Below are 21,770 nucleotides of genomic sequence, written 5' to 3'. Positions count from 1 at the left end.
ATTTTGTTCCTGTTTGTCCCTGGAGTCCTCGGAGAGCAAAACTTGAGAAATTACGTGTAGGTAATAATTTTTTTAAGGGCAAACCACAAGCCAGAGTTTTCAGAAATTAAGTGCCTGCCATTGCTTCTGCCACGGGCTGCGTGCAATAAATGGAATTGGTTAGTCCCAAAGTGGCTGGGATGAAAGGAGAAGGAGGAGTGAGGGATGGAAGGAGTGCTGGGGTGGTTGCCCACTGCCTGGTGTTTGAGGTGGGAGTTCAGAAGGCATTTCCAAAGAGCTGAATTCTGAAGCGCTGTTCCATCTGTTGCTGTGCAAGGTAACAGTCCAGTAAAAGAAAAAATAAAATAAGGAATTTGGAATCTTTTAGGAAGCACTTCTGTAGAGAAGCATTCGACAGTACTAAATTAAAATACGCATTTTTGTGTCTCTTTTCTGTTCGTGGTTTGCACAACAGTTGGTTATTCTTAAATACGCTTCCTCAGACGAGTTCTCCTTCTCCTCCTGCTTCCAAGCCCTTTCATTTTGTTTCTGCAATGAAGATGTAACAATTTATGACATCACATTAATATCCATGGCAACAGCCTGCAAAGTGAACAACATATTACATTTGCATTGCAGAGCCAGCAGCGAGGGAGCCGGCTCCTGGTGAAATATGGATCCGGGAGAGGGCTCCAGCAGGGAACTCGCCACACATGCCTGGGAAGGGGGGGTTGTTTGCTGGACCTGCAGCCTCGGGTTTTGTAAAACTGATCTTCAAAAGGAGTCCCAAGGACAGAGGAGTCTGCAATCGCCTCACTTCTTTGGTTGGATGGGAAGTTGTTATTTCTTCTGGGCTGCTCATCCCGGGGGAATCCTGCTCGTTTGGGTCTTCCGTGTGCAGGAACTATCCCAGGAGTGATCTTTATAGAGCAGGACTGGCTTTAAATTAATAATTGCTGTAGATATTATTATAAGAACAAAGTGCCTGTTGGATGGTCTCGGATAGCCTGTAAAATCTTGATGCTTGGCTTGTTACTGTGCAGAATTCCAAACACTCCTGCATTTCCAAAATGCCTCTCCAGCCTTCAGTCATTCGTTTTTCCCATCCCCAATGCCACGATTTGTCATCCTCATCCCCCCCCCCCCATAATACCTTCTGTTTAGAAATAAGAACAAATAAATACGTTCTTATAAATAAGAACATGCTGATTAAAAAATAGATTTTCTGTCCAGGTCTGAAAGAGCACCTGGAGGGGTTGCTGGGGACAGACCTGTGTGTCCCCTGCTGTGGCCACTCCTACAACAGCCCTGGGAGTGCTCGGGGGAGTTTCTGGGAAGGAGAGGGGCACTGGGCACGTCTGCATTGATTAATTTGAGAGTTTTCTGGTGTTTTCTGTGCTGAAAGGTGCCAGCAGAGCAGGGGGGAGTCAGGGAGTGTTAGGAAAACCCCCTCGATGTAGCCCAGTCACTGCAACAGCCTGAATTGGGAACAGGAAAACTCGGGAATTTTAAAAATATTGGGAAAGACCAAATGTTAGAAACGTTATTAATTAAAAATCAAAGATGCCTGGGAGTATGTAAGTCTCTGTTCAGCTGATGGAAGTAACAGAGATGAGGGTTTGCAGGGATCCTGCTGAGCCTTTCCCAAGGGATCACAGGTTTGATCCTGGATTCTTTCACTGGATTATTTTTCAAGGAAGTTACTCTGCTTTTAAAGCTGTTTCATATGGAGGTTTTATTTTAAAAGCAGCACTTAAACTGTCTCTACTCCAAACCTGCTCTCTTCTAATATGTTTATTATTGAGTGTGGTCAGGTTTTTTTTTTCCCAGAAGTTTTATTTTTAGCCTGTGTGATCTCGGATCCTTTTCTTAATGGGAAAAGCAGGCCCTGTGTGCAGAGCCCGGGGCCTGGGCCCGGCCAGCTCCCTCTGCTGGCTCCTCTCACAGGACAAAAATAGCCTGAAAAACCCGCCTGACATTCTGCTGCCTCAGTATCAGAGCCTTCCCTGGCACAACTCGGCACAGAAGCTCTTATTTCGCTTTTAATTCGGATTAACCGGTGGCAAACCCCAGTAAACATTTGCTTACAGGAGGGCACAAAGTATTTTGGCTTCGTGGGGAGCACTAAAATCCAGTAAGGAACAAAGAGAATGGCAAAAATATGGTTGTCATGTCTCTGAAGTCTTTTCTGCCCTTTTATTCTGTGCCTGTGGTTTGGGAATTCTGCTGCCCTTCCAAAGACATGTGGATATGAGGAAATGGTTTGCACTGGCACATCTTGAAAAAGAATCATCATTCATGCTGTTCTTAATACCTCAATTTAAGATGCATTTTTTTCCCCCAAAATCCTTGCAAAACTCGGAGTCTTTAAACTCACCTTTTCTTTCCAAAAGAATTTTTCAAAGTATTTAATTTACAAGCATCGAGTGTGACCAGAACCATTTTTGCCCTGCTGTTGTTCAGCAATGCTGAAGTCTCACCTGTGTTTATGAATATGTCTCAACATTACAAGCTGAAATTTATTTCATAATTTAAAAAAATTACAAGCTGCGAGTCATGTCTGGAAAGACCTACAGGATCATGGCAAGGTTTGGGTTGGAAGGGATCTTTGCTGCTCCCAAAACCAGCCAGCAATATTAAATTTGGGTTTGCCCGTTGCTAACTCGTATTTTTGGTGATTGGTGGGTGGGGTTTGAGGTTTTTTGGGCCCTTCTGCTTCAGCAAGTTTTTAAGAAAACAAATTGCAAAGTCAATTTTGTCGTTCGCTGCCGTGTAAAAAAATATTGTAGCGAATTCCAGTGGGGAGGTGGGAAAACAAGCAGGAAAATAAGCTTTAAGACCTTATTTTGAAGTGATGTATAAGATAAAAAAGAATGTTTGCTCACCTCTTTTTCTAGTTTCAAGCAGTAATATGAGGAGGACTTATCTAATATGTTCCATGTATGGTGGAATTAGTGTTGTAGTTCACACCTAGAACCTTCAGCTGGTGTGTGTGTGGCACATGGTGTGTGTTTAAAACCAGAGGCCGCTATAAAAACATTTCCTGTGTCCCTTAGTTCAATCAAAATTTTGTTTTCTCACAATACATCATTTCGAGTAAGTTAAGGAAAAGAAGATTTTCCTACCGAGAATTGTTATTTCTGTAACCATTAGGTTGAAAAAGAAATAAATAAAGGGCAGGAAGGAAAGAGGAGTGTGGGGGCTGTAAGGGTGACACAGGTCCAAAAGCAAGTGTGAACTGAGGAAAAACAAGCACAATTCTTAATTTTTATGCAGAAGAGTAAACACAGATTTGAAGCAATGGAAACCCAAATATTTCCTTGGTTAGATAAGCACAGAGCTGAGATGGAAATATCACAGGATCTCGTTCCCCTTGGAAGAGCCCAGCTGGGTGGAAGTGGGGTCGTGGGGAGACTGGGGCAGCTTTACACCCGGAATTTCTCCATAAACCTCTTTGGATACGTTGGAGATCTTGTGTTTCCTCCTGTTGTGATCTTCCCATGTCCATGCAAACCTGTGGCAGCTGTTGGAAAGCAGCAGCTCATCCTGCCAGGAGCTGGCTTTGTGCAGGAGCTGGTGCCCAGCTTAGCTGTGCCCTCCCGGGAGGAGGGAGCTGAGGGGCAGGGGGAGGCTCCAGTGTTGGCACTCCAGGCACGGCTCAGGAATCGCATTTCCATGTCCCTCGGGAATCGTGTTTCCATGTCCCTGGGTCACACCACGGAGTGCCCTGAGCCAGGGGAAGTCCTGGAATTGCTCTGGAAGATGCTGGGGAGGGGCGTCCCTGCAGATGTTGGGATGGGGGCCTGGCTCAGGGGGAACAGCCAGCTGGGGGGTGGGAATAGGGATGCTTCCCAGGGCCTGGGCTGGCTGGGATTGCAGTCTGAAAGGGAATTGTCTGACTGGGCAGATTTGTAAGGCAAACCTGTGCTGGAGAGGAGGGAAGGAGCATCCCGGTACCGCTCTCCGAAGGGATCCGTGTTCCAGCAGTGGCGTCCTGCGTGCCTTGGGAGTGAGGGAAGGCTTTGGGTTCCTGCACTTTCCAAGTATGGATTAATACGGACGCATTTTTCCTTGGAACAAGCCTGGTGTCACTCCAGGGATGGCTGGATTGCTCTGATTTCTCCCCAGGGACTCCCTGCCCTCACACATTCCGTTACCTCCAGCAGAGCTCTGGGCTGTGGGGACGGGCAAACACAGTCCTGGTGCCACCAGTGACAAACAACAGTTGAGTTTAGAGAGGAAAAAGAAAAGTCCTTGTCCTCATTCTCATCGTGTTGTGGGTGCAGAGGGAAAGGTCTCCCTGCTGCAGACACACTGCAGGAGTTTGGTTTTCTTGGAGCCCACAAAAGGCAGAAGTGGGGGATGGAGATGATGTGTGGAATGAGGGTCATGCTGGTTGTAAGGCCCGGGTGTAAGGCCCTGGTGGTCACTGAAAATGGGAGAAAATAAAGAGAACTTGGAGATTTGGAAGGGGAGAGAAGAGAGTGAATGAAGTTTGGAGAGTATAGAGCATAGTAATGCTTTTACAAATTTTTAGTTTCCTTTGAATTTTTTTGGGGGTTGCTTTTTTGTTCTTCTGAGGAAAAAAAAAAAGAAAGAGAAGAAGAGGGAAATGAGAAGGAACATAAAATGAAAAGTTCACAGATGTGGGAGGAAATTCTAGAAACTCCCAGGAATAAAGTTAAGCAAATGCTTCTTTCCTCGTGGCATCCTTAGCCCAGAACACTTCAGGAGAAGATGGTGAGAGTCTCCCCAAAAACATTTAGTCTGTTTTCACTATGGTCAGGTTACGCTTTTCATCTCTAGGAAATACCTCTGCAAAGAAATACAGAGTGGCTTGGAAATAAAACTGCTCAGCACAAACACATGGTGGGACAACTGGAACGGCGTAAATCAGGGATTGGGGGGGATTTCCTGGCACGCCAGAGTTTCCCACTGCAAACAACTTCCCACTCGGCTTTTGGAATCTGTGAAACACAGAAAACTGAGCCTTGTTTCTGTTCGGTTTGCTCATCCCTGGGACAAGGCCGGTGACTGTGGGAAGCGTTTGGAGCAGAAACCACCCGGCAGATCCGTGGTTTGGTTTGGAATCTCTCCTGTCTCCAGCAGTGGCTCAGCCCTGCATTCCTGCACAGAGAGCAGGCCCGAGCTGCAGTTCCACGGGAACGCTCCTCCTGATTTCACAGATAATCATTGGGGTTAACCAAGATGCTGAGAGAACACCCCTGTGAAGGTCTGGTTGTGGATCCACGGTGGGAAGGCGGGAGAGGGAGGAGAGGAATGCGAGAGCGTGGGACAGGCAGAGGATGCAACACTGAATGTGTATTTTATAAAAAACAACTTTGTACCTACTGGGAGAGAGGGAGCGATAAAAGTGATACTTTAAGTAGTGCTAACACAGCCTAAGTGCACATAGTTACCTACCATCTGTTTTCCAATAAATAGCTATTATGCTAATTTCTGTTTCAATGCGCAACAATTAAAGCCTGGGAGTATTCCTGTGATATTCCACAGCTGTTGCCTTTGAAGGTTTTATTTATCCTTCTGAAGTGCAACAATTTTAGCTTCCTAGCCGACTCTGCTTGGAAGTGTTGGGTTTTATATGGAAAATGGCAGTGCACTGAAATGCAAGCTGGGGTGGTGTCTGAGCAGCACCTTCAGCCGTGTCCCTGTTGATATTCCATGTTCCCATTCCCTGCTGAGGATACCTTGGCAGGACCCGGATTGGAAACATTCTGTGCCTGTACAGTGCATATTCCCTCATTCCCTCATGAGCTCTGCTGGCAAACAGATGAGCACAAATGGGTTGTTCTGGGGAGCATTTCTGCTGCGTTGGTTATTTTGGCTTGGGGGAGAGAGCCGAGATGGATCCTCAGGCCCGGCCGAGTGAGCAGCACGATTTCCCTACAATCATAACCAGCACAAGGAAATTAGATCTCTAAGTGGGTTGAATCTGATTTAGTAATAAGTCAATTTAATCACTAATGACTCCAACGCAGATTTTACAAGGTGATCAATGGCAGGATAGCAATGATCGATCAGTGGCGTTGCCTTTAATTGGATTTTTATGGGTATAATATAGTTTTTCAGAATTAATGTACCATTGCTTTGCGTTGTTACTCCTTTAACTCGATTTTTTTTTTTTTTTATTTTTAAGAAGAAGAAATGACGCTTCAGAACGCCGGTTGGCTTTTGAAATATCATCTTTGAGGGCGCCTTAATAAAAAACCCAAACGAAAAATTAAATGCTTGCTTTTAGCGACTGGGTCTCTGATTTTGTCGGAGGGCCGCTCGGCCTCGTGTTTTTGAAAAGCCTCCCGTTCTGTGGGAAGGAGGAGGCCAAAGGTGACTCCCGAGTTGCTCCCTGTCCCCAGCAGTTTGCCCCAGTAATCCTCCCTGGCAGTAATCTCCTGGTCCCACGGGTCCTGCTTTCATCTCTCAAGACATTGAGTTGGGGTGATTTTAATGGCTGAGTAACTGCTCCTGTCCCAGAGTGTTTTTTTTCGTGTTTGCAGTGGCCGATGTGGTAACTGAGGGCAGTGTTCTGGATAATGGGTTTCATTAGCTCTGCTGCCTGAGGTAAAAAAGCAGTAGGTGGGAATAAAGCCTTGTTTTTGATGTCTAGACGTTCATTTCAGCTGTTGCTGCAATATGATACATTAAAAGGAAATATGTAACATAGCTCTGAGGAAATATGTATTCTTTGAAACTAATTCTGCTTTTAAACTGCACAAGGCAGGGTGACCTGAATTATTAAAATGTGGGTGGCTGGATTTCTTAAAGGTATAACTATCTCTGCAGCCTCAACTTGCCTTCTCTCCTTCCTTCCTAAATTTCTTTTAAGTAAAATATGTCAGTTTGGTCACTGAAGCAGAACAGAGATCTTATTATCTTTCCAGTATCTCTGCTGGGAGACCTAAAATTATTGAAGTATTTGCTTTGATATTTTGCTGCGACTTCTCTCCTTGAAATTTTTATAATGGTTCTTTTTTTTTTTTTTTTTTTTTTGAGAACATGGCTGGCTTCATAAAAATCATTGGACACTTTGAAGGCCCTAATATCTCTGACTTGAAAATCAAAAAGACCCCAAGCCAACTGAGCTGCTCATTAATGTATGTTTAAATTATAAATTTCCAGTGTAAGTCTAAATTATTGTAGTTGCCTTTAATTCTTTCAACATCCGATCTCCAAGAATAAACTTAAAGATCAGCACAAACCTTGTATTCGATTTTTGAACCTGTGAAAACAAAATCATGATAAACATCTAAAAACTTTACATATAAAGCTGTTGATTAATTCCCATTCTGGGTGGAGACCAGCAGTGAGATTTAGCACCTTGGTTGTCATCTATTATGATAAGTGTCAAATACATTTTTTTTCTTGGTTTGGATTTTCTGCTATTCTTGTTTTTTTTCCCTAGAATCCAGATTTTTAGAGACGATATTAACAGACTCATTGTTTATTTTGAGAGGTGATTTCACTGTAAAAATAACAGAGCACGTACAGTAGTTGCTCCTTTTGGTGAGGAATGTGGTGGTAAGGTCCTCCCTCTGTTGCAGGACAGCGAGAAGGGGAGGAGCTGCTTGTTAAATAAAATAAATGCTACTCCCAGTTGCCATCCTGGACTGCTCCAGAGTGGACACAGGCTTAGACAGGTTAGTCAGCATGTCCAGATAAATATATATACACACCCAGAGCTGTAGGTGTCTGTCTGTATAACCCTGGAGCAGCTGAGGGTGTGACAGGTGACACGGGCCAGGCTCCAGGAGGTCACCCGGTGTGACACCCTGCTCAGGACGGGATTGCTGCCAGCCAGGGAGCAGCTCAGCCATGGCTTTGTCTCCCCAGCTCCTGGGAGGTGTGACCCACAGTGTGTCCCATCTGCTGTGCTGCCTCTCCAAACTCCTGTCCCTGCTCCGGCTTCCACGGAGGAAATCAGAGTTATGGCCTCTGTGATCCTTTCTCTTCCAAACTCCTGTCCCTGCTCCGGCTTCCATGGAGGAAAACAGACTTATGGCCTCTGTGATCCTTTCTCTTACTGAAAGATTCAATCTTTGCATGACCCTTCCCTCAGAAGTTCTCTTTTTTTGGAAGATCCTTTCACTGCTGGTGTACAGTGTCACATCTGTTGTGTCTAAAGAGAAATATCTCACCTGGAGTAACAGGAATACCCTCGGGACAGGATGGAGGTGCTTGGCATGTTTTGGAACCCATGCAGCACCTTTTTACTGTTGGCTGTGCCTGGAAAGGCTGAGGAGGGCTGGAGTTCAACCTGCTGAGTGTTAAAAGCATTACAAATTATTGTGTAGACAGACAGAGACCAGCAGTTATTTCCTAGCCTTCAGTCTGCTATGTGGAGTTTAAAATACTCTTCTGAAAATCTAAAATCTAGTTCCATTGCATCAGGAACTTGGCAATTTACAGGGGTAATCTGATTTTTAGTGCTTTGCCAAGTTTTGTTACTGGTCACCACGCGCGTCTTGAAGCCGAAACCTGCTCCAGTTCTTTAAACACTTTTGGAGTCTGGATCAGGAAGCCAAAGAGCAGAGAGGAAGCGAAATGCTGCACTTCTAATTTTTCCTCCTCATTTTTATTGCATCAGACATATGTCCATGCTCTTAATTGTGAGAGGTACTTTTTTAGTAGGATAAAGAAGCATTAGAGGTAATTACAGTAAGTATAGTGCATTAATATATCTGGGAATTAAAGGCATTATTTATTATAGGAAAATGGTTATGGCAATGTCTGATGACATACTTGGAGTTAAATTTAATAGGGAAATGATTTTATTTTCATTTAATATATAATTTAGGTGAATGCTGAGCGATACCAACGCCAGTTTGGAAAATCAGAATATTGAGGGATGATCCCACTGCAGAGTTTCCCCTTCTCCCTGTCCCACGGCCCTGCAGCTCCTCAGCCAGTCTGATCTCATCATCAGACATGACCCTCGGGCTTGGCCGCCAGGACTTCCACGGCGAGGTTAACGTGGCTTTCTTCCTGCTTTTCCTGGGATTTTGGCCACATTCCTCAACGCCGTTGCTTGTGCTGAGTGTGGGACAGCCGTGAGTGCAGCTGTGCAGTTTCCATTCCCTCATCCCACCCCTCCTGCTGGGAACTGTGGGACTTTCCCCTCCCACCACCCCCTGGTTTGCGGGGGGTATCCCAGAGGAGCTGTGCAGGGAAAAAGAGCACAGGGCATGTCCAGTACCAAAAGAATTCGGTATTAAAATTATTCCAGCTCTACAGAATAGTACATTTGAACGGGGTAAAGCAGCACAGTCTGATCTGAATTCTTCTGGACTGGCAAAATTATACTTGCAGAAAACAGTTCTGAGAGATGATGATGTTCTGTGACTGGGTCCTGTTAGGCTGCTGTGATCCCAGGGAGTGGGCAATGAGTTAGGATTGAGGACACCAGAACTGGTGGGGGGAACTCTCCTGCAAAATCATGGAATTGGTGCTTGTCTCTCCCACTTGGCGGGAATTTCTTAAAGCAGGGACAATAGTGGCAGGACACCCTGGGATAGGGTGGAACTCAAGGAGAGCTCAGGGCTGTGTAATAGGGAATTTCTTTTGACTTTCAAAGATTCTGTCAACTTCATCATGCTAAAAATTTGGTATTTTTTATTTAAATATGGAATTTTCATAGAGCTGAACTCAGGTGTGATCTCTCTCATAATATATATATGTGTGTGTATTATAGGCATATAGACATATATAGATATATGTAACTTTAAAATTGCATATGGAATCAGAGAATCAAGCAGGTTAGAAAAGACCTCTGAGATCATCATGTCCAACCCTTGATCCAACTCCGCCGTGGTTCCCAGCCCATGGCACTGATGCCACATCCAGTCTCACCTTAAACACCTCCAGGGATGGAGAATCCACCCCCTCCCTGGGCAGCCCATTCCAATGGCTGAGCACCCTCTCTGGAAAGAAATTCTTTCTAATATCCAACCTAAACCTCCCCTGGCACAGCTTAAGATATAACTAAAACCTACATAATTCCCAAATAAATGAAAGCATATATTATGTATGCATACATATTATATGTATATATGTTCATATATTATACACACACACATATATAATATAACCGTTGATGTATTTGGGAATGGTGTAGTTTTTAAGTGCAATCCTGTACCAGCCTGGCAGCTTCCCGGGCTTCGGTAGTTCCGAGCTTTGGAGAATTTAGACATCAATAGTTCTGACAGTGCAGGGGGGCTCGGAGTTTCTCAGGAACACAGGTTCAGACCCAACCCCGAGGCCATGGGACAGTAAACAGCCACGGCCCGTCACACCCTCGGTGCCAGGGAGGGTTTCCAGCGTTCCGCGCTGTCAAAGGAAGGGGTTTTGGCTCCCGCGCGTTGCCCCGAGGCACGAGCGTGTCTCTCCATTCTTCTGGGGCAGTCCTGTGCCCTCCGATAAGGTGATTTAGGGACTGAAACGTGCCTTTTCCATTCCGTACGCGGAGAGAGGCTCTGTTCCCGACATCAGCATATCACAACCCTGCACACGCAAAACGCGCCTTCCCTTGTTTGAGGCTGGGCGAGCTGCGGGTCCTGGGGAAGCGGCACAGCAGCAGAGCAGCGCTGGGCTCCGGCCTTCGAACGCCGCCAATATTAGTATTTTCCAGGCAGCACCGACTCCTTGGAAGCTCGACTTTAAACGTGGCTGTCGAGTAAACTCTCCTTAGATAATCATCTCTGCACGCCAGACGTGCTGCTGGAAGGTCTCCTCCCGCAGCTCGGCCGGGGAGGGGTGTTAAGTGTTCAGCGCTTAACATGCACTAGAGTTCTGTGTTTGCATTTCTAAAGATGTGCCGACTGTTCCTGTAAAGTTGAAATGACAGAGCTCAGACAATTAACAAATTCTTACTCCTTGACGAAGTTATTTAATCATCCGTTTTCACTCTGCGTCTTGTGGCTGAATGAGATTTGGAATCTGGTGCAGGCATACCAGAAATAGCTCAGCGCTTGGTGCTTTTAGCAGCCAAATCCATGAGTAACGACAGCAGATATTTCGGAGGTTTGTGTATCCTTCAGGTGACTAGTTCATTCCTCTATGAGAGATAATTAGATTTTCTCTTTTTTTAATAGATTTTTTTGTTTTGACTCTAAAATAAAATCCCTGCAGTTTGGTACCGAGTGCAGAGTTTTTATTTTGGCACAAAATCTGCGATAGTTTAAGTCAGTACAGTGGAGGAATTTCACTTGAGTGCGACAGTGAGAGGTTCAGGAGAGTTGTTTAATGTTGTTTAAGTTATGTAAATTGATTTCACACCTTTAATGATTCACTTTGTTTCTTGATTGTCTGCATCTGTGGTTAAGTTTTAAAGGAGCTCTGAGCAGCGGTGGCAAAGAATGATCACGAATTCCTCACCCCTGTACTTGAATATTGAATGCTACAAACAAATGGCTTTGCTTTTATGCTTTTGTGTTGTGGTTTTGTTTTTCTCTTAATTCAAAGTCCGTGTCTGCAGCAAGTGAAGATTAAAGCTACTCGGGCAGTGTAGGTAATAGTTGAAACAGTTTAATGAAATAAACTGCTGTTGAAAATTAAAGCTGCTGGATAAATGTTTGCATTTCCCTGTTCTGAGCATGTCGACGTTTTATGTTTTTGCAGTGGTGGAAGAAGGATTCTGGGAGAATGGACTTTCCTATGAGTGTAGGACCCTGCTCTTCAAAGCAATTCATAATCTTCTGGAAAGGTAAGAAAAGCTCTAGCGCTCTCAGATATTTCATTTTGATACTTGAAATAATGCAGGGATACCCACAGAGCATTTATGTTACATTGGTCTCAAATCACACTTTTTTAGATGTAGAACTTTAGTACAGGAGAGCAGGGTAGAGATGGATCTCATAAGTCGTTAACTTTGGTAATTTTTTATTAAATGCTGTGCCAACTAATTAAACACTCATACAAAGAATAATGTAGATATATATTTCTGCTCAGATTTTTACTGGGGAGCTGTTTCAAAAGCAAAATAGAAAAGTTTTCACCTTCCTGAGGTGCTTACAGAGAATAATTGTATCTGACCTTCAGCCCCTTTGAGGTTACATGTCTTGATACATATCTTAAAAGCTCTTAACTCTCCTTTTCCATTCATCCTAGTTACATGTATGTCACAATTTGATTAAATTTGTGCAGAATATTCGAGGTGAAGCTTAACAGTTCCTGCTTCTGAAAGGCTTAATGTATTCTTTTGTCTTGATCATATATATATATATATATATATATTACTTGACTGCAAAGTTATTCTGTGATTAGTTAATACACTTATGGCTTTTTCTTCTTAATCCAGCTATCAACTCTTAAGCTTACTGAAGATTATCTTGTTATTAGGCCTGTAGTGTGTGACGTTGCATCTTGGACTGTAGAGTTTTATTCTTCCTATTTCTGCAGTTCTTCAGGCCATCAGGACCTTCCTATGTTATGTCTTAGTTCTTAGGAATTTGGATATCTCCTCAGAATTAAATTGCATTAGACTAGTCCCACTTTTTCTGAAGTTCTAACAATAACAATAATACTAAAATATAATGCACCTCTGTGTTACAAAACACAACACACCTTTGTGTCACGGCAGTTTTGCAGGAGGCAGCACTGGCTGGTTTTTCTTTCAGAAAATAAGCAAATACCTTGATCTTGTCTCGTTCTGTGCCCTGTTTGCTTTGCTGTAGGTTGGTTAGTGATGAGGTTTGTATGATGATGTTCCCATGAGCAGGGTGACTGTCCCCTCAGGGTGTCCCCTGTGTGTCTGCCAGCAGGGCAAGTCTGAGGGGCCATGTCCACAGGTACAAGGATTAGGGGCTGAATTTCCTATTTTCTATCCCACCAGTCTCTTTAAGGGATTTTTGTAAAAGGTGTAGAGCCCTTAGAGTGAATAAAAGTATAAACATTAAATTCCAAGTCTAGAATGTTCACTAGTTCTTTCATAGCTTTGCAGTATAAAAGGGAAAATTGATTTGATGTCTGTTTATTAATGTATAGTACCCAGTTATGTGGACTCCCAGTGGCTGTTTTTATTCTTTGGACCTCCTGTGAATTAAGTTTTTGGTTGTTTTATTTTAAATAACCTCACTGAAATCAGCTGGCAGAGGCAGCAGAACTGTTGTTTTTCTCAGCATCAGCTGGTAACTCACCTCAGGTGTTTGCTGAGAGCCTCAGCTCATGTCCTGATAACCTGATGTGATCCCTGTCATGATGAGCTGATACAATTCCTGTCAGGATAACCTGAGATGATTCATGTCATGATAAGTGGATTTTTGCCACGATACACTGATAAAACTCGTGCCACAGTCCCAGCCCCTCGCCCTTGGACGTGAGCGTCCCACTGCTCTCCTGATGACATTTTTTACAGTACCATGGCTGAACTTACTTCAGGTTATTCACTTTTTATCTCTGTTTGTTTGTTTGTTTGTTTTACCAAATCTGTAGTTAACTTTAAAGTTACTATTTTAAATAATAGCAATATGCGTGCGGGCCTTACTAAAAAGCAAATTAACGCTGTAAAGCCCCATCCTCTCCTGTGTTTTTAGGAGAAGCTCGATTACTAAAGCAGAAGGATGGAATTCCGTTTTGAGGCAGTAACAGGGCTGAGGTTTTGGGGGGTTTGGGATTGTTTTGGGGGGTTTGGGGTTGTTTTGGGGGGTTTGGGGTTGTTTTGGGTTCTCGAGGGCTGTGGCGGGAAGGAAATGGCGGGAGGAGAAGCCGTGAGGGGGGAGCTGCCCCTCAGGAAGGAGCCGTGAGGGACCTGAGGGGACAACGCGGGGCAGGGAGGGAGGAGAAGCTTCTGCTTTAACTTAACCCCGGGAAATGTGAGAAAAAGGACGTTTTCACAACTGTTTGTGTTATTTTCCCCTCCTCAGTACCCACTTTAGTTATCTGGTTATCTTAATTGGCAACATGGAAAACGTTAAAGAGCTGAGGGAACAGTACTCAAAATATTACGGTGCTGTTTCATAATAATTAGTGTGCCCTTGTTGGGTCATTTGTTTTGTTTTGGTTTTTTTCATGGAAAAACCAGAAATACAAGAGGTCAAGCCCCAGTGAAGTGCTGGGACAGCTGCAGTGCTGCGGGAGGAGGGTTTCATCTCCCTATTTCAGATCATTAAATAGCTGCTTTCCATGACCTGGTTTTTGGGTGTTTTGTTTTTGTTTTTTTTTTTACACAAGTCCATTGTTGCAGCTGACTGTGAAAGGATAGTTACCTTCAGTGCTTAGGCAGCAAAAATAACCCGGTGCTGTCATTACCTGCTCGCCCGGCCGGATCCCAGAGCCGTGCTGCTGCAGTCAGGGCTCCCGCTTTATATGGGATTATTCCTTAAATAACCCCTGATGTAGTTCAGCGTGGAGGGTTGACTGATTTTTAAGGCCAAATCTACCCATGAAGACTTTTTTTTCCCTGGGAAAGCAGCATTAGTTTGAGGCAGTTAAACCTGCTGTGGTGAGACCCAATGATGTGGCCGTGGAAGTGAGTGTGTGAGGGGGGAGAGTTTGTTACAGTTTTTGCTACTACAGATTATTTTCTTTAAGGATCTGATGTAAACTTCACAGGCTTCCTTTTGTTTGTATAAACCACGCTGGCACTGACAGACACTCTGATAGCAAATATTTCCTAGGGAAACAGTTACTGAAGCTCTTTTTTCTTTTTTTTTACTCTCTACCAACGTCTCTCTGCTGGCTCAGCTTTCATGTTCAGTTTAAGATATTGGTATATTCGGTTGAACTGGATTCTTTTTGCTTTAATTGAGAACGTGCTGTTAGAATTTTCTTCAGTTTTAACTTTGGAAAACCCTGCCAAGTTTATACAGAAGAATCAGGAGCATATTGGTATCTACATTGTCAGTCATCCATTTCCTCCTTGTGTCTTCTAGGTGTGCTTTTGAAGTATATATCACACAGTTTTTCTAAACTTTGAAGAAAGTACTTTCCCAGAACGTTTCATGGGATTTTTGATTTTTTTTCCCCTTTGTTTTGGCCAGTCTCTAGCAACTGCTATAGGAACAAACTATTGGAAAACTTTGAAAAGCAGAAAAATACAGTTCTTTCTTTTAAACAAAAAAAAAATACTGAATAGATGTGAAATGTGTGGGTAAAGCTTGTATATTGCTTGTCTATTAACCAGTAGCAACAAATGACTGGTTTTTCAGAATTTTTGAAGCATATTATTTAGTACCTGACTGAAAAATATTCCTTAGTAATGAATTCCTGGATGTGATCCCTCGGGCACCACGTTCCACTGCATGTTTAATGTATGGAGCACACTTAGTGCTGGCGTGATTCATCTGCACAGGTGGACTTAAGAAAGGCATCAGGCACTTCCTAACTTGTCAGTTTAAATTGGTTATTGATCACTTTGAATCCTCTCCTTTGGGTATTTTTTTAGAGCCACAGGATATGCAGTTTCTGTAAGGAAAGTGTAAAGTTTTAAAGGGATCACAGAAAATGGTGACTTATCGCTCTGGTTCGGTGATGTGGGAGGGTATTTGTTGGAAGAAGGTTTTCTGACAGAGGGAACAGTAATTATGGAAGTTTCAGCACCTGAAATCGTGCTGTGGATCGTGTGAAGGAAAAATGGTTCATTGTTAATATTTGCTTAATGCAATTTCCTGTCATTCCTATACTGTATTACACCACTGACATGCCAGAAATACAGGAGTGCATGTTCTTTATGTGGAGTCTGAGAGGAATAGAAAAGAATCAGTACTAATGAATGGCCTTTGTTCAGGAAGAGGAGTGTGAAAAATAGGATGATGGATCATTCAGCAGAAAAAGCAGTACCCAGCAGAAAAGGTTGTGGCAGAGATGAGGGGAGAATCCAGATGTGAAGTTCAGCATCAGTGATGGGACAGGGCTTCTCTGTGACTTCTGTGGGAAAACAGAGAGTGGCAAAGTTCTGTGAAACCCCAAAAATACCAAGTTGATTTCGATATGATGGAAATTCGGTTGCCTAATCCCTTAGATTCACTGTCTTCAGAGACTGCTTTTAATGACACCTCAAGATGTAACCAGTAATTGCTGCTGTAATTGTTTTCTAGATGCCTGATGGATAAAAACTTCGTGAGAATTGGAAAATGGTTCATCAGACCCTATGACAAGGATGAGAAGCCTGTTAACAAAAGGTAAGGAGATCTCCGTGTCAGGTCCTGCTCATGTCAGTGTTTTATCTTGCATGATGGTAATTTGATGCTGCATTTTGGTGGTAGTTTTTCCACTTCTTTTACTGTGTAACAAGTAAAATCACAGACACTGTGTGTTCCCATCAGTCACACATAGAAAGCAATTAAGTAGGTTTTCAGCCCTTGTTATGATAATTTAAGATGCGAGGGCGAGGTTGGTATTTATCCATTAACTCCACAGAAATGTCACATTTATTAATATCTTTTGAGCAGCATCTGCCTGTTTCTCTCATTATACAACAGAACTGCAGGTAGTTGTAACGAATTATTTGAATTTCTGGGCACTAAACCCCAACCTGGCATTTTAAGCAGTAAAATAAGTAGTCCGTAGATTCACTGATTTATTTCCTTTAGAGATGCCAGCCTTGATACACAGCTTCCAGTGCTCAGGCAGCTGCCAAATCAGACCTGTAGGGGCGATTAATGCCCTTCTCCCACAGGCACAGAACCGTGGAACAGGGATATCTGGCTCCACGCTCGCTGCCGTTTCCTCTCCCAGCTCTAAAGGTTACAATGTTCTCAGATCTTCTGGTACTTGCATTTATAGTCATCCGCTGAACAAGTTCTGTCAAAAATAATCTGAGTTAAGCTGAAACACAGATTTTCTAACGGGAATCATTTTGACAGAACTGGGTTAGGAAGTGACTAAACAGGCAGCTATGCTGGGAGATTTGAAGGTAATGAGCAGTGGAGATGAAGTGGGGTGGCAACTTCTTCATCCAGCCTGGCTGCAGTCACAGCAATGTGTCTGGTGGCAGTGTAGGTACTGGTGGAAATCGTTCTGCACATCACACGTGATTTTCCCTCTGCTCTGTTTAACTACAGAAGTGTTACAGTGCAGTGCTACAATCCATTGGCTCCGTTGGGTAACAGATCTTGTGTAAACCAGGTGCTTGGAAGCAGCAGTTGTTTTTGAGAGTGCAGTAGTTACACAGGGATCTGCCTCCTTTCTCCAGCCAGAAAGCCTTAACTTAGCAGGGGGTCGTCTCTTGCTTTGCTGTCTGCTTTGTGGCTGACGCTGGGTGTGTGTAACCTCTGATTTCACATTGATCTGATGGCAAGGAGCCATGCAAAGGTCCAGGTTTCTTTGTACCTTCCCCTGTCCTGGCTGTGCGTAACCACCTCGTGTTTTCCCTGCCACTTTCCTGATCACACCAACATCGAGCTTAATTTTCTGGAACATTAATTCCCTTAAGTGACGTAAGAAGTGGTCACTTCCAGCCTCTGGAACTGGGAGGCAGTTCCTTTCAGCTAAAGCTGTTTGTTTTACCCACGTCACTGCAGCCTGAGCGCTCAGATTAAATGTACTTGTGAGTCTCCTCCTCTCTGTTCCTGCCGGGTATCAATTTAAGAAACGAGGCACGTGACGCAGGAGATGATGTCTGTCCAAAACAGCAGCAGCACTGGCATGGAGGGTACTGTGTCCTTAGAATTCTGGCAGATTAGGAGGTCCTGTGTCTGATTTACGTGTGTGTGACACCAAATTGCTCACCCAGGATCTGCAGGGCATGATTGCTTTGTAAGTGGATGTTCAGTAGGCACAGAAATATATCTGGTCTGCAAGATGTTACAAAACCTGAGTTCGTGTTAAACTCAGTCTGTATCTGAAACATTCCGTATATAAAACCAGCCTTGAGGATTTTAGGGTTGAAGGGTAGACTCTTGATTTGAAGAAGATAATGTTTGTTTGGTTTATCTGGTTTTTTTTTTCATAAAGTCCTTGTTGCTGTAGATCCTCTGGATATGCACCATTTCAAAAGCACTTATTCAGCAATCATAACTATGGCCTAATTTGAAATAGGCTGTGTGTTGTTTCAGGTTGTTAACTTTTCTGCTATAAATATATCATTGGAATTAACTAATCTTGCTGGAATATGGTAGTCCAGACTGCAAAAGTGGACAGTAGAGTCACCTGCAGGCAGCAGCAGCAAGTAGTGGGAGGCTTTGGAGACTAATCTGTCCAGACACCTTTTATTTAATCTTTTAAGCTTTCTTTCTCAGTACAGCACAGAAAGCTATCTTCACACAAATTGATTCCTGCTAATTCCAGATAAATTCTTTGTGAAACTCCTGCTCTAAGCAGCCACTTGTTCCAGACAAAGCAAGCAGGAGCAGTGGCAGGAAGAAGGGGCCAGCTGAGAGCGTGTAGGTGCTTCAGCACTGTGGGGAATGCCTTCATAACCAAAAAAAGTGGTATTTAAAAAAATATTATTCTTAGTCGTGCTAATATATCAAACACTAGAAATAAGCTGCATGTGTGTCCAGTGGTCAGGCTGAAGGGTGGGGGCAGGTAATGCCTGTTGAAAATGCCCTGAGTGTGGAAAGAGATAGATCCACATGGATATGTACCCCCTGGAATGGTGAAAAGCAGCAGGTTTGATTCTGGCAAAGAAACAGAACTATTAGAACGAAGAACTGTGCTTCTATACTTGTGGCAGAGTTAGTCCTCTCAAATGTCCAACATCAGAGGCACTAACTTCATTTCAGGAACACACTGAGGAGTCTGGGCCTGGGTGTCAGTGACCAGGGAAGGAGTTAAACCCCACAGGGGTAAATTCAGGGAGTGAATCCCTTCAGGGCCCCTGGGTTCTGTGAATGGCACTGGAGGGCAGGGCAGCAGGTCTGTGATTTCAGAGTGAAGTCAGGGGGGAAGTGGAGCATGGCAGTGGCCCTGACCTACTTCTGGGATGGGAGAGGAGCCTCAGAAACCAGAGGGCCTGGCCTGCCTTCCTGGGGTCTGTCTGCAGGATGAGCTTCCCTGCCCTGCCAGGAGCAGGGAGGGGACAGCACAGGGAGTTCAGGCAGATCCCTCTCTGGCTGTGTTTTGTTTTCTTTACAGGGCAGACCAGACCCTTTTGACAGGAAATGTAGTGCAGAACTTGTGGGTTTTCTTTCCTGAGTATCTTTAATATCATGTGTCACTTCCTAAACAACCCTGCATGTTTTATGGTCTGTGCTACAGCAGTGTGTGTCTAAATAACTTCCACACTACCAAGGGAAAATGGCAAACTTGGTTATTTTTCTACACAACTTCCCAAAGGAAATCTTTAAGCTTGGAGTTCACAGAACTCATCTGATCCAAGGCATTGATAGTGCCTTCCACTGTGGGGTGAAAATTCTTCCTCACAGTCTATTCAGAATCCCTGTCCAAGTTTTGTACAAGGTTTTTTTTTGTTTGTTTGTTTTGGGAAAGCACCACAATAAAATGTTAAAACATCTTATTGAAAAAAAAATTATGCTCACCTTACGTGAGAGTATTTGCTAATGACTTCTGTGATTGTTTTCTTGGTGCGTAGGAAATTGTGGGGAAAATCAGTTTGGTTCAGTGTAGTTCAACAGAGTTCAAACTCCGTGAGCAACTTCAAATGATTTAAGCTGTTTTTAATTTAATTAAATGCAAAGAGCACCTGAAAAAATAACTGTTGCTTTTCGTGGCTTGGCTAATTTATGGGTCATCCCCTCCTCCAAAAGAAAAAGTTCCACCAGCTGTTCCAGGGGCAATTCTTGTTCAGAATCCCACGGGGAGCTTTGCTCCTGGCACATGGCAGGGCACAGGTAATTCCTTTTGGCAAACGGTGTGTGGGTGTTCCATTAAATGATGACATGGTGAAACAAGCTGAAGTGATCTGTTTGGGTTTTTTATTAAGATTTGAATTCCTCAGCTGAGAAATGGTCACTGAGTGTGCACACAGAGTGTGGTGCAGCGAGGTTTTCATTTCCTCCACTTGGAGAAAAAGAAGTCACGTGAATGATTTTGATTCTGCACTTTTGTGTCCTTCTATTTTACCATGTTTAAAAAAAAAATCAGTAATGTGGTCGTATACACTGCTTGAAAATGGTGCACAGTGATGCTGTAGAAATAAATATTTACAGTGTTGCCAACAGCATTATAAATGAGGAGAGACTAGGGAGGAAAATAATAAAAATCAATCTGACTTAATTTGAAATAATGGGTTCTTATTCTTGACTTGTCAAAATAAATGTGATGGAAATACTGAGTAATAAGAAATATTCTGTGTTTTCCAATAATTCTTCCTACCCCTGTAAAAATAAGCTTTTCTATTTCAGTTTAAGAGGCTTAGTTCCCAGAGAAATATTTTCATATTTTTGAGGTTTAAGTTCTGAAATGTTCTGTTCATCTTTGCTGAGTTTCTTCTGAGGATTACTTATGGTTTCAGTAAAGCCAATACACCAAGCTGCTGTGTTACATCTCTGGTTGGTTGGTGTTATTTTAATTGGTAATCTTGTGTGTGCTAAAGCTGAATTAACTCTTACCTTCTCTGAAATCTTGGGTAGTGAACCCACTGGAATATGGTCTGTGTTTGTATTTTAGCAGAAGGAATAGTATTGAAATACAGATTGTAAAATAAGTGTTTTTTCATATGCATTTTCCAGCAAAAGCTGAAAATATATCAAGGTGATATCAAAGTGTCCTGAATATGTTCATGCTTATGTTCAGTTATTTTAAAGTACTTTAATATAATTTTATTCAAGTATATTAATCTATTATCATTAATCAATATAATGTGGGTTTATGTTTTATAGAAAAACCAGCAAAACATTATTAACAACTATGGGTTACCTAAGGTTGCTGTTGAGGTGGTTTGGGAAAAGGCTATTCAAGCATTACCCTTTTAATGTTATATATATACTGTTGTTATATATGCTGCTGGTAGTCTTGGATTATTTTGTTTGTCTGTGTCATATTCCAAGAATCTCGTGTATAAAAACCTTGATGGAAAACATTAGCAAAAAAACTGTGCAGGAAAAAAAGCATTTTGGGCTGAAAATAGTAACGTTCCTGTGCTTTATCACCAAAGCAACTGTCTAGATAAGCTATAAATTAAGGGGTATTTGGTACTCAATTGTCTTTTTATTGTTTTTTTTATTTAGTAATGAAAGTAATAAAGCAGCATTTTGTCAGAGCTGGTGAGCCCTGTCAGGGAGCAGCCTGGCAATGCCCCAGGTTGCAGTGCCCCTGCACGGCTGTGCTTTGGGACACCAGTGGGGTTGGAGGGGGGTTTGTGCAGCCCCTCGGTGATGGGACCCTGATCCTGCAGCTCCCACCCAGGCCCAGCCTTCCCTCTGCCTTCCCGGGGGAAAGGCATTACAAAGGCAGCAGCAAAGCCACCCCAGGCACCGATTCTTCGGATTCCTTGACCCTTGGCCGGCAGGATAAAGTCCTGGGAACAATAGCAGGGCTCCCTGCATGGGGTGGGATGTCACTGGAGCCCTGCTCCTCTGGGCTGTGTCCCCAGTCAGCTGGTTCAGGAGGTGTGTGCAGTGTCTCATCCAGCTGTTTGCTGGGAGCATCACCAGGGCCAGGCAGCCCAGATAAAGGCCGGGGGTGCTGGGGAGGTGCTGGGGGTCCTTCAGCCCATCAGAGGGGGGGTTGGGGTGATAGGAGTGAGTCAGGAATTGCTTCTCCTCCAGCGCTGATAACAGAGGGTCTGTTCCTGCAGGGACCTCCTGGCGTGGGTGCAGCAATCCCCCAGTGCTGTTGGCGAGTGGTGGTGGCATTTGCACTGCCTGTGTGTCCCTGACAGACCCTGGGACCCTCATTCCATGCAGGAATTCCCAGCGTGGGCAGGGTTGGCACTCACA

General features: G+C 43.6%; 1 protein-coding gene across 1 annotated transcript in view; it reads left to right on the top strand.

The window, feature by feature from the left end:
* The window catches only part of MED13L (mediator complex subunit 13L), a 176,667-nt gene that overhangs the window by 71,949 nt on the left and 82,948 nt on the right, over nt 1-21,770 (top strand). Inside the window, exons 3-4 of the mRNA XM_039382852.1 lie at nt 11,611-11,695; nt 16,026-16,109. Of these exons, the coding sequence (XP_039238786.1) occupies nt 11,611-11,695; nt 16,026-16,109 (169 nt within the window). The remainder of the gene's footprint in view (nt 1-11,610; nt 11,696-16,025; nt 16,110-21,770) is intronic.

This window comes from Pipra filicauda, unplaced genomic scaffold (genome assembly GCF_003945595.2).
Source record: "Pipra filicauda isolate LSUMZ 115617 unplaced genomic scaffold, ASM394559v2 scaffold286_size1242794_pilon, whole genome shotgun sequence".
Taxonomy (NCBI): domain Eukaryota; kingdom Metazoa; phylum Chordata; class Aves; order Passeriformes; family Pipridae; genus Pipra; species Pipra filicauda.
The sequence above is the reverse complement of the archived record's forward strand: the minus strand, read 5'-3'. Positions and strand labels throughout refer to the sequence as shown.